Source organism: Triturus cristatus, chromosome 3_1 (assembly GCF_964204655.1).
Source record: "Triturus cristatus chromosome 3_1, aTriCri1.1, whole genome shotgun sequence".
In the NCBI taxonomy this organism is placed as follows: Eukaryota; Metazoa; Chordata; class Amphibia; order Caudata; family Salamandridae; genus Triturus; species Triturus cristatus.
Window position 1 is genome coordinate 1,152,932,196 of NC_140583.1, and position 17,303 is coordinate 1,152,949,498.

A 17,303-nucleotide genomic window follows, 5' to 3' on the forward strand; every position below is an offset into this window, starting at 1 on the left:
TACTGCGTCCTGGTCCTTAATGTGTGGACAAATGGGCTACCCTGTAAATTGCATTGCCTAATTGATATTAACAGCCCTTTACCTCTCAAGCTACTAAAAAGCTTAATTGAAGGATAAAGGCTAAGACCGGTCCAGTGCTCTAGCTGTCTTCAAGAGCTGCACATCCAAGTTCAGTTAAACATCACTGCTGAGAATGCCCATTGCTTATCTCAAAACATAATCTGTACAAATCAATGACGAAGGACGCAGAAAATGGTGCTCATCTTTCATTAAGTGAGGTTGGCAAACATCACATGGAAAGACCAAAAATTATTTAAATTAACCGTGTTCAAAAACAATATCCAAGCAAAATCCCAACAATTAGGAATACATTTAAGGTACTTTTTAAACATGTTTGGCAGGGCCATTGCATTAATAGAATACGTGAAAATGAAGGAGGCATCTAATTGTGTCTACTTCCAACGTCATCACATCATATTGCTTTGAAACAGAAAAGAACAATACCATTAGACTGTAAAATATTATATTGATGCCTATTCCAACTTTATCTTCACCAACTTCCTTTATTTTGTATCCGTTTTATCTTGTTTACCTCCATTGACAAATGTTAGAGAGTAGGAGATAAGAACAGTTGGTAATGGTATAATTACCTCTGAGTCCAATCAAACCCTAGCATACAATTATTACCCTCCATCAAACCCAGAAATTATTTGGTTTTAGACTTCACAAAACATAGGCAATACTCACTCCTTTGGGAATGAAATACCCCCCAACGATCAAATCATCTTGGGTTACTCTTCCATTTCCAGGCAATACTGGAAACAACCTGCAAATAAGCAAATCACAATAGTAAGAAAAGAGTAATTATAACTATTCTCTGATCCAAATTATGCTTAGATTTTTAGATTTGCGTTATGAATGCCGCTTGTAGCATTTATTAATACAAATTATTTTGTAGAAATATGCAAACGGGGTTTCTGTATGCTTTGGAGAATTGCAGGCTTTGAGATTTTTGCAGTGAGAGAAGAATATAAGTGTTAAGATGTAGAAATTGGGTTTAGCCACTCAATTTGGTGATGTAACATCTGCTGTTTTTTTTATGGAACTCATAGAAAGAAATCCTGTGCACATATCCATTATTAAGTCAGGCATTAGTCTGTGTGCACTTTAGTTAACAGTATCAAAGCTAAAGACTGAATACGTTATTTTGTGTATATGGGTCAACCTGAAACTCCTATATATGGCATGTTAGTAAACTCACATCTCTGCCTGTATTTCTGCAGTTGAGTCTCGCATGTGCACCCACTTCTTTAAATGTAACCCCAAAAATGTGAAATTCTCTTTTATGTAGTCTCATATATCTCTCCACCCCAGCTATTATATATTTCCTCCATCTCTACTACACTTCTCTACATCTGCACCTGATTTGGAGCGGAGTTTGCCTCTTCCCTAAACGCTCTTCACCAAACTGCCTATTTCTAGAACTTGTCGTCGCTTTCATTAATACAATAAATGCAAATTCCATTCACATATTCCCTTTTCTTCTTTGAAACCTCTGCTTCAAAGTTTTGTTCTGCTGCATCTTAATACTGTTCTCTCTATGGAGGCGCCAGAAATATATAATACCTCTACTTCAGTTTATTGTTAACGCCTCTGCTCACATTTTATTCTCTATTTCCGCATCACACACATCTTACCTTACCTTGCACAACTTTATTGGCTACCTGTGTAAAACAATTAGGTTTCAGTTTTTGTTGTATTTTCAAATTTGTTCACTTACTGGCTCCACCTTACTTATGTTCTGTAATTGCTCTTTATACTTCCTCTTAAATTTGCAACTCCACTGCTTTGTTTCTCTTGTTCATTCCTGAACCTCTAGGAGCTTCACTAGACTTCTGCTCATTTGTTCTCCTGTACTATGAACTGCCTGTCTCTATGAGGGCAACCTCAAACCTATACATGTTGAAAATTGCTGCGCTCTCGTCCTTTTCAGTTAGCATCTAGAACTGGGCTTAATGAATGAGAACAATTTTCATTGTCATTACATGTTTTTGCTTTGAACCATGTCTCTCTTTGTTTGTAAAGTGCTTTGAGTAAAATTGCAATAATAAATACCATAAGCGCAAATACAAAAAAATAGGAGATGCAAGCACTGAATTGCAGTGCTCCACACTAATGTTATGCTGACGAGACCAAAAATGAAATAAGAATACAGAGTTCACTCTAATGTTAGCTACAGCAGATCATTTCAAACAGCCCAAACATAAGATAGACTCGGAGGGTTGAGGATTACAGCACCAATTATAGTGATTTTTGTAAAGCAAGCCCGAAGAGTGAATGGCATTGACATTCCACACATTCAACTTTGATCCCGCCTGTCATTTCACTTTCTGTCGTGTGTATAAGTGTGTGAAAGGTAGAGTAACAAAACACACAGCAAGAGCAGATACAGACATATTTTAGCTCAAGAAGTGTAAAAATTAAGAAGCTACGGTTAGTTAAAAGTATAAACTAAAACACATCGTTAGAGAAGTTAGAAATCATGTTTACCAGTACAAAATAGTCATTCACTGTTTTAATAAAACATGTCCAGCTTTGTAAGTGATGTCGCTGCCCCATTCGTGGTTCTTCCATGACGACGATAGTGTCCTAACTATATTCCTCCTGCGTAAATCTAATGAAAGCCTACTGGCCAAACTCACACCATGGGTTCTGTTTATTTTTTCAATGACATATCATCTAAACGTTTCCCGATATTTTTCTGAAAGAGAATATTAGTTATAGATTCCTTACCTTAGAATAGATACTCCCAGCAATACCAACCCCGGAGGTGGGTCTGCGAACTAAGCTCATACCAGAAAGCCCTGGAGAACTGAATGGTCAAAGAAGCTGTATCTCCGGACGTGACTATCCAGGCACTAATGTTTACAGAACGTGTGCAGAGATGCCCAAGTGGCTGCCTGGCAGATGATCACCGTGGGGGATTCGTCTCAAAGCAGTAGTGGCTGTCGTCGACCTGGTGGAATGGCCACGCAGTCCTACCGGAGGCTCCTTTTTTGCCATGGAGTAACAGATCTTAATGCAAAGGACGACCCATTGAGAGATGGCCCGTTTTTGCACTGCCGGACCTTTCTTGGCGCCCACAAAGACAATAAAGAGTGGATCGTCCACATGGAACTGTTTTGTGCGATCCAAATGAAATGATAACACACGTTTGGGATCCAGACGGTAGAGTCTCTCCTCCTCAGTGGAAGGATGCAGGGGCGGGAAGAAGGTGGACAAAGTGATGGTCTGTCCTATGTGAAAAGAGGTAACCACTTTGGGAAGAAAAAAGAAGGTCTAATTCAAAGGACAACCTTGTCCGGATCGACAGCAAGAAAAGGAGCTTTAGAAGATTGAGCCTGAAGCTCACTCACCCTGGGAGCAGAGGTGATGGCAATCAGAAAAGCAGTCTTTAAGGTCGAGTCTGAGAGGACAATTATGCAGTGGCTCGAAATGAGCACACATACAGTAGGTTAAGACCAGATTAAAGTCCCACAGGGGCATTACGAAAGGAATAGGAGGAAAGAGGTGAGTAATGCCCTTAAGAAACCAATTTACAATAGGGGACTTGAAAAGAGAAGGCTGATCAGGAAGGGGAAGAAAGGCCACAATGGCAGAAAGATAGCCTTTAAGGGTGCCCAGAGCTGAGCCCTGCTGAGCCAAAGACAGAATGAAGAGGAGAACCTCTGAAAGAATGGCAGGAAGGGGATCCATAGCCTTTGCTGTGCACCATGCCCCAAATTTATTTCGTCTACAGGCGTATACCATTTTATTGGAGGGATACCTGGCTGCCAAGATGACATTACAGACTTCGAGAGGAAGGTCAAAAGTCAACTGTCGCCGCTCAATCTCCACGCAAGGAGGTGGAAGCTGGACAGGTTTGGGTGGAGGACTGTCTGGTGCTGCGATAGAAAATCCTCCACAAAAGGCAGTCTGATCAGAGGATTGATGGCCATGTTCAAGAGCTCGGGATACCAGACTCTTCGTGCCCAGTCCGGAGCCACAAAAATGTCTTGGGCCCGGTCTCGCTTGATCTTCTTCAGCATTCTGGGCAGAAGTCGTATAGGCGGAAAATCATATAGAAGCCCGCAATTCCACTCGCGACGAAAAGCATTGCCAAGCGAGTGCCGCCTTGGAAATTCCAAGGTGCAGAACTGCTGACACTGCACGTTCTCTTCGGTGGTAAACAGATCTAACTAAGGCTCTCCCCACTGCTGAAAGAGACCTTGCCCCACCTTCGAGTGAAGGCGCCATTTGTGATCCATCATGCACCGGCAGGTGATTTCGTCCACCCTGGCGCTCAGAGAACCTCCCAGGTGTTGAATCACCAGGGACATGCCCTGATGTTCCAGCCATGTCCAAAGGCGAAGAGCCTCTTGACATAGGGTCCACAACCCCACCCAGCCCTGTTTGTTGCAGTACCACATGGCAGGGGTGTTGTCCATGAACACCTGCACTACCCTTTCTCTGACAGAAGGAAGGAATGCCTTCAGTGCTAGACAAATCGCCCGAAGCTCCAGAAGGTTGATGTAAAGCCCGGGCGCCACCGGAGACCAGAGGCCTCTGATCTCCGCCTCACCAATGTGGCCGCTCCATCCCAGGAGTGACTCATCTGTCACCACTGTGAACTCTGTGGGGAGAAGGGAGAGGGATCTGACATTAACCCAATCCTGGTCCGTTATCCACCACTGCAATTGGTGTGCAGTGCCCTCCGAGATCTGGGTGCAATCGGAAAGATTCCCCTGATGCTGCGCCCACTAGAACTTCAGGTCCCATTGCAGAGCCTGTATATGCCACCTGGCATGATCCACCAGCAGGATGCAGGAGGCCATGAGGCCAAGCCTCATGGTCATTCTCACCGAAATCCGGGATGGAGGCTGAAACATCAGTATCATAGCCCGAATATCCTGGACTCGCTACTCCAGAGGATAAGCCCGAAACTGTGCTGTATGCAGAACTGCTCTGATGAAAAGGAGCTTCTGAGAGGGAATCAGGTGCAACTTCGGCACGTTGATAGTGAACCCCAGCGATTGCAGGAGGTCTGCCGTAGTCTGGAGGTGGGAGACGACAGCCTGGGGCAAGCTCGCCTTTAACACCCAGTCATCGAGATAGGGGAAGACTGGAACCCCTGATCTGCGACCACCGCCATCACTTTCGTGAACACCCGAGAGGTGCTGGTAAGGCCAAAGGGGAGCACGGTAAACTGGAAAGGTTTGTGGCCTACCGTGAACCGTAGGTAATGCCTGTGGGCTGGCAGGACAGAGATGTGGAAATAAGCATCCTGCAAGTCAAACGCTACCATCCAGTCTCCAGGGTCGAGTGCAGACAAGACCTGAGCTAATGTTAACATTCTGAACTTCTCCTTCCGGAGAAAGCAGTTGACATGCCTGAAATCCAAGATAGGACGCAGGCCTTTGTCCTTCTTTGGTTACAGGAAGTAGTGGGAATAACAACCACAACCTACTTCTGGCACAGGGACTCACTTGATAGCTCCCTTGGCTAAGAGAGCCGTAACTTCCTGACGCAGAAGGGCCAAGTGATCCTTAGGCATGCGATGGAGTGTCGATGGCATGGAGGGAGGGGTAGTCTTGAAGGGGAGGGAGTAGCCCCTTCGGACCATCTGTAAAACACACCTGTCTGACGTGATGTTGTGCCAGTTGGGGAAGGTGATGGCAGATCCTGCTGGACTAGGAAGGTTTGGAGGAAGCTGCAGGGTGGGGGGGCCTTGTGGACTGGCCTGCCCTCTAGCCCTTGGACCCACGACGCAGGGTCCCACGACCCAGGCCGCGCAGAGGCTGGGAGGCTTGTGCGGCCTGGTGGGACGTGGTGGGGCACCCCTTCCATGGCCATGAAAGGGGCGAAAGACAGACTGCATGGGGTGAGAAGTCGCTGCAAGGCCCAAGGACCTGGCAGAAGCCCTAGAGTCCGTGAAGCGCTCAAGCGCGTTGTCTGCCTTGTCACCAAACAGGCAACGTCCATCAAAGGGCATGTCCAAAAGGGTAGATTGCAAAAACAACAATTGATGGACAGAATGCGAAACAATGTCATACATTCACCCCAGTGCAGACATCTGGGCCTAAATCCATTGTTTTTTTGCTCACCATTCCATTCCAGTTTGGACCCAGCCATAAGCAAATCAGTCTTGACCCTGCGCCCAATGGGAACAGTTCAGCCCGAACTGCCAGGCAAGGTCCTCCCTGGACTGGAAACAAGCATCCTATGACCGGTTTCGGACTTTCAGACCTCATCAGCCAGGATAGCTTGACTCTAGTGGCATGGATTCAAGCTAGCCTGGCTGATGAAGGGTGTTACCCAGAAACCAGTCCCAGGATGCTTGTTTGTGGACCTCCAGGAGCTTTCGGGACCGCTCTCGCAAAGACTTAGGGTTCATGGCCCGACAGTAGGAGCGCGACTTCGGGTGGTGGTCACGCTCCAAGCACCAGAGGCACAGGAGGTGCAGATCTGTGACAGACACAGCTTGTGAGAGGATTCACAAGGCTTGAAGCCGGTCCGACGATGGGACATCACGCCTTGAAAAAGAGGTTAACAAAAGTCGAAAAAGTGCTAGTCAAAAAGTGACTAAGGGTACCGCTCTCTCCGGATCTGCACTGGCTGGCGTGGAAAAAAAAAAAGAACTAACGTCAGTGCGCAGGGGTCAACGAAAGTGGAGTCGACAGACGCCACCTACCGACGCGCAGGGATTCTGCTAAGAGAAAAATTATCTGGATCCAGCCTGACGCCTGGGGGTAATTCTAAGGTAAGGAATCTATAACTAATAGTTTCTTTCAGGTATATACATTTAGCCTTACCATTAGTTGAAATATATATATATATATATATATATATATATATATATATATATATTCAAACCAAGGTTGCCCCACGGAAAGAAGCCACCACACACCATCGGCTCGTCAAATTCATTTAATTGCAGCTTGCAAACAGGAATCTTGAAAGGGCGCGCAGCAGTCTTTAGCCAAACGCGTTTCAGGATGTCAAATCCCTTCGTCAGTGGCAGGTAATGGAAGCAGAAAAAAACGGAGAAAACAGCACCTTTATGTGAATAGAGTCCTGCCCCAGTGGGCGTGCCTGATCGCTCAGCATTCTGGACCCTGTGGTGCAAAACATGTTCTCAAGTGAGTCCGTTTCAAATGCCCCAAAATAAAAACCAAATGTAAGTCCAAGTGGAGCTGTGAACTGCCAGGCAAGGTCCTCCCTGGACTGGAAACAAGCATCCTATGACCGGTTTCGGACTTTCAGACCTCATCAGCCAGGATAGCTTGACTCTAGTGGCATGGATTCAAGCTAGCCTGGCTGATGAAGGGTGTTACCCAGAAACCAGTCCCAGGATGCTTGTTTGTGGACCTCCAGGAGCTTTCGGGACCGCTCCCGCAAAGACTTCGGGTTCATGGCCCGACAGTAGGAGCGCGACTTCGGGTGGTGGTCACGCTCCAAGCACCAGAGGCACAGGAGGTGCAGATCTGTGACAGACACAGCTTGTGAGAGGATTCACAAGGCTTGAAGCCGGTCCGACGATGGGACATCACGCCTTGAAAAAGAGGTTAACAAAAGTCGAAAAAGTGCTAGTCAAAAAGTGACTAAGGGTACCGCTCTCTCCGGATCTGCACTGGCTGGCGTGGAAAAAAAAAAAGAACTAACGTCAGTGCGCAGGGGTCAACGAAAGTGGAGTCGACAGACGCCACCTACCGACGCGCAGGGATTCTGCTAAGAGAAAAATTATCTGGATCCAGCCTGACGCCTGGGGGTAATTCTAAGGTAAGGAATCTATAACTAATAGTTTCTTTCAGGTATATACATTTAGCCTTACCATTAGTAAGAAATATATATATATATATATATATATATATATATATATATATATATATATATATATATATATATATATATATATATACACACACACACACACACACACACACATACATACACATCTATATAAAAAAACCTACTGGCAGTCGCCAGTAGGTAGTTATAGTTAGGACCTATTTTCCATAGGAAATCCGCAACATTCTATTTGGAATAACGTTGGCGTCGATTGATGAATGTTTGCGAAATTTTCCAAACTTTTGGCCAGCTCCGGTCCGCCCCTATCCTGAAAACTTCACGGTGATTCGTCAAGCGGGGGCCGAGAAAAAAGGGGGGTCCCAAAACGCGTTTTCCCCATGCATTTTCCCATAGGACCTGTTGACACAGCTACAGCCCGAAGTGCTGAACAGAATTACACCAAATTTGGCAAAGAGGTAGTCTTCAGTTCAGACTCGTGCCTTTTGCTTAAATGGTGTAAATCCGTTCAGTAGTTCCTGAGAAAATCAAAAGTAAAATCACATATATATCTGGGCGGAGCCTAACCACACATCTCATCGTGAGATCTGATTGGCTGTCAGCACTTCATCCAAGAAGTGTTGGCAGCCATCTTGGAACCAATATACATGATAGCACCTCATTAAAAAGCATTGCAGTTAATAGAAGGTTTTAAGACTTTAGTTACATTATAAATCATTTGTTGATGGTACCATACTCATTTTAGGAATTGTGGTGTGTTCTAAGGTGATTTTACCATGTGAAAAAGCCTTCTGCTGTGATATCATGAATCATGTTTGAGAGAAAACTATTTTCTCATGCTTTTCCCACAGAGGTTTGGAAGGTGATCTATAAGCTAAACTGAGAGCATATTTTCTGTAAATTCACATTATCTTTCTCAGTCATGTAAGAATGAAGTCTGACATTCTCAGTAAAACATGTACATCCAACAAGGGCAGAGACGGTCAGTTGATTCCTTTGTGTTCTACTGCAGCTTCCCAGAGTGTTCTAAAGAACAACTAGAGCGCTAACAGTCCTACTTATGACAAACGTATGGCACACCTGAAGCCATCTTGGTTGGAATAAAGCGGTAACTCTTAAAACATTTAATTTAAAAAGGAACAAAATGAGGGGGTTCCTTTTGCCATAGAAATTATGATTAGTGCTGCAGAAAGAAAAATTAGGGCACATTTTGACTTCTCAAATCCTCTTCTATTTCATAAAAAAATTCTGACATGCAGACTGAAACATGCAATTTTAATACCAGCAGCAGACTTCCGTGGTGAGCAGTAGCTTTACTACAGTGATCTAATGAGCAACTAGATTGCTAACATTCAGAATTTATGGCAAATGTGTGACATATCTGAATACCTTCTTGATGGAATCAAAGTAAAAAACTGAAAGCATTTTCCTACTGAGGAGACTGCAGTAAATGAGGAAATTAGGAAACTTCATAACCAAGAAATCTCCCAAGATGGCCACCAGAGACAAAAGAGCCCAAATGCAGCACAAATATCACCCAGATGTAGCCCACATGTAGCCCAATGACAGAAGTGTGCACTTATTTTTTTGAGTATTTGCAGTTTTATATAGTGCAGACTTGTCAGGTATTGGAGTGCTTTACATGAGCATTGGTTACATCACACAAGATCAAATTCATTTTGGTTGTAGACATGGGGAGATTAAGTGATTTGACCAGAATCACAGAATGTTGAGCTGAAGCAGAAACTCCAACCTGAATCCCCAGTTGCAAAGTCTGCAGCTCTGGAAGTAACACCACATCCTCTCCCCTAGGTGCAACATTTAATCAAGTGGTCAACTGGATAAAAAAACAAAAATTACAAATAATTTTAAAGTTCTTTGTCGCTATTTGAAAACTCAGAAATATGTCCTCATTTTAGTTTTTTAGAGCACCAACCATAATTTTGATGCAAATAAGACCCTCTCATACATGTAATTTCTAAAGGAAATACTCTAGGTATTACAGTTTTGATTACATCAAGATGACATCAGACGTTCCACACTTTTGTAATAAATATAGAATGTTAGCAATCTAGTTGTTCATTGGGATACTGTTGAGAGGCAGAGGCCAGGGGCACAGACTCTGAAAATTGAAGGCAGGTAGGAGAGTGCAGATGCAACAATTTGACCACACTGGGCAGGCAGGAAGGGCAGTGGCAGCACAACAGACTATGGAGGGCAGTGGAAAGGGGGGCAGGGGCAACAAACCAACAATACAGGACTTGCAAGAGAGGCTGTGGCAATGTAATAGACCATTGTGGGCAGAAGGAAGAGGCAATGGTAGTACAACCATACATGCCAACAGACCCGATTCAGCCAGGAAACGTCCAATGTTTTTAAGCTCAAATGGGCTTTATTTGATCTGTCTCCTGTCCACAATCTCCTCTTTTTCAATGTAACTCAAAGAGGAAAATCAATATCCCTCTTACCAAGTTCAAAATTTTCGCAAGTATGGTACATTGGATCATGATAGGCAGGAGGAATTGGGGTAGGGACATGCACTCGGATAACAGAGGACAGGAGGGACATGGAGAGGTGCACCAAACTGACCCTACAGGGCAGGCATCAGGGTTTGCAGCAGCACAATACACCACACAGCGCATGCGGGACGGGAGTGCAGCACAACAATCCATAGAAAGCAATAGGGAGGGGACAGGACAATGCACATGGACAACAGAGAACAGAGGGGAAGAGGCAATGGTAGCTAGCGGACCATAATGGACAGACAGGAGAGAAAGCTGCAGCATAACAGACCACAAAGGGCAGGAGGGACAGATCAGGGGCATTACAATGGAACAGACAAGCCAGGAGGGAGGGAATAGGGGTCTGCACATGGAAACAGAGGGCTGGGGGCTAGGGGGCAGGGCAGGAGCAGCAAGATGACCATTGAGGTCAGGCAGGATGGGCACTAGAAACAAGACACACCATGGAGAGCAACAATGAGACTATGATGGCATACACACAGACCATGGAGGGAAGGTGGGAGGGGGTCAGGGGCAGCTAGCTGACCACACAGGGAAAGTGGGAGTGGCCATGGCAGCACAGAAGCCCATGCATGGCAAGCGGGAGGGTTAGTGGCAGCACAATGGCTATGATGGGCAAGAAGGAGGGTGCAGGGGCATGCACAAAGGACCATGGAGGATAGAAGGGAGGGTCAGGACCTGGGCACAGACAAGAGAGTTCAGGGGAAGGGACCTCACAACAGACCGCGCGGGGCAGGCAGGAGGAGCAGTTACAGCACAACAGACCAGGGAGGGCAGAAGGGTGTGGCAGTAAAATGGACCATGGAGGACAGGAGGAAGGGGATAGGGGCATGGCATGTGGACAGGCAGGGTGGAGGTGGCAGGGACAGGTTACAGTCATCTGACAATGCTAGGCAGGTGCGAGGGGAGTGGCAGCTCAACAGAACACTCAGAGTAGATAGGAGTGGCAGGTCCATGGAACATGTTGGGCAAAAAGGATGGAGCAGGGGCATGCACAAAGACATCGGAGGGCAGGGGGAAGGAGAATAGGGGCAGCAAGCTAAGCACAGAGGCTAAGCAGGAGGTCAATGATGGGCCATAGAATTGGGCAAAGGAGGGCAGGAGGAGTGGACTGGTACATCGTGCTAAATGGAGGGCAGTGGCAGCACATCAGACCATGCATGGCAGGAGGGAGGAGGCTAGTCCATGGATTCAGACAACAGAGAATAGGGAGGAGGCGGATGGGGCAGCAAGCTAACTGTTCAGAGAAGGTGGGTCTTTATTGTTTTTAAAATGTGTGTCTGTGCGAACTACTTAAAATATGAACAAGTATGCAGCATAATCTCACTTTTATTCAGGAAGAAGAGGACGTTTGTGACTGTGACTCCGGGCTCACTTGGCAGAAACACCCCCTGACCCTCCACCCCCCCATCGCAAAATGTAATGCCCGTGAAAAGGGTAGGTGGACGCAGTGTTATATAGAACATAGTCCTGAGAGCACGATTGAAAATGAAAACTAGATACAGTATATGGTATAGACTATGCACCAAAAAGTGTGCTATAAGATGAACCGGGGCGTGAAATATAATATGCAATACATTGTGCGCAATGACAGATTCATTGGAGAGCGCGAGATAGCACAGGCACTAGCGCGTGCTATGCGATATGCGCCTTGGAGTGTAATATGCACAGAGCAGTGTTGTGTAACCTAACTAGTCTCTAAAGTTGTAATATAAAATATGTGCTAGGGAGTGTAACGTTGCATATGCACTGTGACAAAGATATGGATCCCAGATTGTAATATGTATGGCATAGCGATGTGCGTTATAACATAGGCATCGAGGAAGACACGTTAGATGGGGCAATATAACCCGTGCGAAGGCAAGTGTGGCATGACATATTCACGGGGTGGTGTTACAGTGCACATGGGCTAGAGAGTGTCCTAGCATACGCACTAGCTGGTGGAATACAACACAGAGGTGTGAGGCACTCGGCGGGCACTGGTGGGTGTAACAGCATTGGGCTCAGCCAGGAGCACGCTGTGACTCTCAAGTGAGGTGCGTCTCCTTTCCAGAGAGTAAAATAAAAAGTATTACACATCCGGCGGTGGATGTGTGTTTTATTAACCGTGAAGGGGGTTTCTTGCATAGTTTGGTCGAATTTTTGTCGAATCCCCTTTGAATGGCTTGGTGTGCGTGTATATTAAATGTGCCCGTCAATAGCTACCCATGTTTGTATAAATAAACGAGAAGGGTGTCTACTTGGAGAGTACCCACCGGCAGGGGTGCCGGGATTAGGCATGGTAGGGCGTCAGACACGTCAGAGCTTCACTAGCAGTGTAAATACATTCCATGTGGATTCATTCTATGCATAGTCGCCTTTTAATGAATATCACGCAAATCGTCATGGCGATAGGTACATACGGTTTGTCCAGCATGTCCTAGGTGTTTCTATAAATATATATTTTTTTAAAATAATAAAAAACAAAGGCCGGCCCCGGGGGAGGGGGTCCCCGGGGCCATAAGTGGCCTGAGGAGGGGGGCAACGCAGCCCCCTCCTAAAGAATTAAAAAAACAAAAGGCCATGACCCGGGAGTTGGGGTCCCCGGGGCCGATTAAGGCCTTGGGAGGGTCAAATGTATTTTTTTCAACAAAAAAAATTAGGGTGCAGGCCCTGGGGGATGGGGTCCCCAGGGCCAGTAAATTAGAAAAAGAAGGGGGGCCACACAGCCCTCCTTAAAAAAAAAAAAAAAAAAAAAGATCGTCATTGTGCCGGAGGCCACGTCCCCTCCTTGCAGCACTCTGCAAACGCGCCCCCTGGCCAGTTGTAAGTTGGGGAATTAATTCCCCTTCAATACTGAGGGTCCCTGAGGGCCAACTAGCCCAACAGGTATCTCCAGTATGCGCCAGGGAGCTGCGTTGCAAACAGGTGTTCTGAGGCCGAGCCCCTTTTTACACCTCTATGCAACGCAGCTCTGTGGCGCTTATTGGAGTTACCTAGTGGGCTAGTTGGACCCTAGGGACCCTCAGGATTCAAGGGGACTTAATCTCCTAACTTAAAACGGCCACAGGGCGTGTTTACACACTGGGGAAGTGAGGGGACGGGGCCTGAGGTGACGTGTGCAAACACGCCCTGTGGCACGTTTTAAGTTGGGGAAATAATTCCCCTTCAATCCTGAGGGACCCTGGGGGCCAACTAGCACTCCAGGTTCTTCCAGTAAGCGCCACTGCGCTGCGTTGCAGAGAGGTGGTCTAGGCCGTGCCTCTTTTTACATCTCTCTGCAACGCAGCTCTGTGGCGCTTACTGGAGGTACCTAGTGGTCTAGTTGGACCCTCAGAATTCAAGGAGAATTAATCTCCCAACTTAAAACGGCCACAGGGCGTGTTTACACAGTGGGGAAGTGAGGGGACAGGGCCTGAGGTGACGTGTGCAAACACGCCCTGTGGCGCGTTTTAAGAGGTAGTGTTAATCCCCTGCCCGATTATATACTAGGGGCTTACAGAGGAGGTCATACTGATCACAGGGGGAACCCAACGCATAGTGTTCTCTAGTGTATGTAGGTGTTTTCACTGTATTCTGAGTGTCTTTTAACATAGCACTGGCTCTAGGTTTGGTTAGTCCGACTCAGTTACCACCAGTATCCGTCTGAAAAAGTTGAGGGAAGAGGATGATTTTGCAACAAGGCTTCTTTCTGCTCTTCTGTTTGTTCTTTCTGCACGTTATCCTTCTTCCTGCACTTTTCTTCGTCTTTGAGGACTTCTGTTGCTTCTTTCTGCATTTCTTTTTTTTCTTTCTGTGCGTTTTTTCTTCTTTCTTCACATGTCCTATCTCTGTAGGCATAGTTAGAAATTAGCATTTAAAAAACCTTTGAAATTCACTTAAAAAAACATAGGTTTCAGGCACGTTATAGTTAGGAATTAGCATTTAAAAAAACCTTAGAAATTCACTGAAAAAACCATAGGTTTCAGGGGCGTTATAGTTAGCTGGACTTTTCACTCGTACAAAACCATTGAAATTCCCCAGTTATAGTTAGTTCAGCTAACTATAACCACGCGCCCGCAATGCACTGCTGATGACGTCACATATTACATCACTCATGACATGGTCAGTGACATCACTATATCCATACCCAACACCTCGCTGCCACTCCACCGCCATGGAAAACGAGCGCGGACCCAAAGTAAGTGCAATTACTTTTTTATTGCCAAACAAAATCTGCCATAACACGTTTCTGGCGAACTAGCGGCCTTGATCACATGACAGTACTTAGAATGTAAAACCGTCTTTTAAAGTCCTAAGATTGTTTGTTGCATTTATGATAGATGACTAGATTAAAACGGTATAATACACATATATTTCGGGAACAAATAAATTGTAAATCAGTTCATAATGTACTACATGGTTATCAATGATGTTAATGGAAAACAGTAACAGCCTGAATGCTAAAAGAATCCCTTTTCCAGTCCAAAGCTATACATGAATCAAAAAGAATGTGCCCCTACCAAATGTGATAAGAAAGAAGTTAAAACCAGGTACCTGTTATTACCGTCACTAAAATTCCAATTAGGGGCACCAAATTGTTGACACAGTGTAATGTAAAAGGCTTTCATAATGGATAAAATCGGTTTAATAACTATCAATCCATTAATGTGGGTCTATTTCTGTGAACCTACATTGGTTGCGCCTTACATTGATCCAAAATTAAGGTGACGATGTGCTACAGTACTGATTTCAAAAAGTGCCAGTGTAAACAACATACAAAATACTGAAAAATATTGGGTCAAAGCTACATTCTGATTGGAACTGGATGTGTACCCAATAATTATCATATGCAATGCCTGATCATGCATGTGCAAAATTGAGCTCAAAGGTGCAAGTACACGGGTTTCAAGGGAACTGGGATGCATCCATAAATAGATCAATAAATAATCACTATTGTCACAAATAACAGCTGATTCCCAATAAAACACATATATTGATTAATAATATGTCTTGAACCAATTGTTAAAATGCATAAATATGGATATAAATAAGAATAAAAACCAGAAAATATATTAAAAAAACTTATTGTGGACCAATTCATCTCATTTTTCACCTTGTGTGAAGGAGGCCTAATTGAAAACATTATATTTTGCGATGGCGCAAAAATTACTGATATTAATTATTCCAATTCTGTCCACTGCATCCTCTTAAACACATACAAATAAATGTCATCCTTACACTCATATTATAACATCTTAGATCAAATTTATGAAGTATCAGCTCATAAAAACATGTGCAGGTCCTCAGTAGTATTGAGACCACCTGGCTGCTTGAATCAAATTCCAAAATGAAAGTAGTTTCTAGGCGCCTCAATTAGCGTCCCATTCTCCCCCTCTTTTAGATAAAGGAATTGCCTCTATGACATAATATTTTAGATGTCTAGGATTACTGTCATGAGTTGCCTTAAAGTTTCTGGCCACTGGTTAACTAGGGTCATTATTGGATATTGCCCGGATATGCTGTAGGATTCTTTTGTGTACGGACAGTTTTGTGCTTCCTATATATTTGAAGTTACAGCTACATTTTAATACATAAACAGCAAATTCTGTTTTGCAGGTAAGGTGCGGATTAATTTCACAGACCTTAGTAGAGAAAGCTGTTGTATAGAACTTCTTGTGTAAGCCAAACTGACAGGCTTTACATGTAGCACACTTAAAAAAGCCCCTTCTGGCCGTTAACCATTGATTCTTATACTGTATATCCTGGTTATTGCTCAGTAGCATATTGCCCATGCTCATGGTTTTCCGAAATGTTATCGATGGATTGGATGGTTCTAACTTACCAATCACCGGGTCATCCTGAATGAAATGCCAGTTACGTCTTACTATAGCCCTTTTTTGCTGTTCCTGCTTGGAGTACGAGAGAATGAGCCTGGTGGGTTGCTGTCTTTGTTTCTTTATGGTCATCCCCACTTCCCTCTGTGACCCTGTATGTGAATAGGTCATCTCGGGCCCCTTTTTTTTTTGTTCTAGTTATTGCTGCATCTACAATTTCCATTCTGTACCCACTAGCCAGAAACCGAGCCCGGCTTTCTGTCTGCTTTATTTTGGTATCCTCATTATTACTACAAATGCGTCAGATATGCAATATCTCCCCATAAGGAATTCTTTTTATGAGATGGGGAGGATGGGCACTCGAAGCATGCAATACCGTATTTCCAGCCGTTGGCTTTCTAAAAAGGGTGGTTGATAAAACGTTATTTCTAACTAGGACCTGCACAACTAAAAATGTAACTGTGTCTCTATGGTAGATGTAAACTTCAAATTGATATCATTCTGATTGATCTAATCAATAAATTCAATGGCACTTTCTTCACTCCCTCTCCACACAATTAACAGGTCATCGATAAAGCGCAGCCAGGAAACCATCTTGGTATCATAAATTTCCTTATATTGCCTCATGAGGACCAGCTCCTCCCACCAGCCCATAAACAAACAGGCATAGCTGGGGGCGAAGCTGGCCCCCATTGCCACTCCCTGTGTTTGTTGGAACATCTTGCCATTAAACAAAAATACATTATTCTCTAAACAGAAGAGCAACATGTCAAGTACCATCTTAGTGTGTTGTGCATAAATGATTGGCCTGGTGTTGAGAAAGTACTCCACAGCTCTAATGCCATCCTTGTTCCTGATACATGTGTATAGGGAAGATGCGTCTAAAGCAATAAGCATATATTCTGAATTCCAACGTATGTCCTTAATTTTTCTTAAACAATCACGTGTCCTGCACATAGGACTTCAGGTTTTTAACAAACACCCGCAGAAAGAAGTCTATGTATATGGACATATTCTCCAACGGTCCATCACAGGCTGCAATAATGGGCCTCCCCGGTGGTCTCTCAATGTTCTTATGAATTTTGGGAATAAAACAGATTACCGGGACCATAGGATGCTCCTTTTTAAGAAATGTATACTC

At 44.6% G+C, this 17,303-nt stretch overlaps 1 protein-coding gene across 1 annotated transcript in view; it reads right to left on the bottom strand.

The window, feature by feature from the left end:
• LOC146861658 (cytochrome P450 27C1-like) overlaps nt 1–17,303 on the bottom strand; it is a 179,781-nt gene that overhangs the window by 45,767 nt on the left and 116,711 nt on the right. Inside the window, exon 7 of the mRNA XM_085646011.1 lies at nt 748–826. Coding sequence (XP_085502137.1) covers nt 748–826 — 79 coding nt within the window. The remainder of the gene's footprint in view (nt 1–747; nt 827–17,303) is intronic.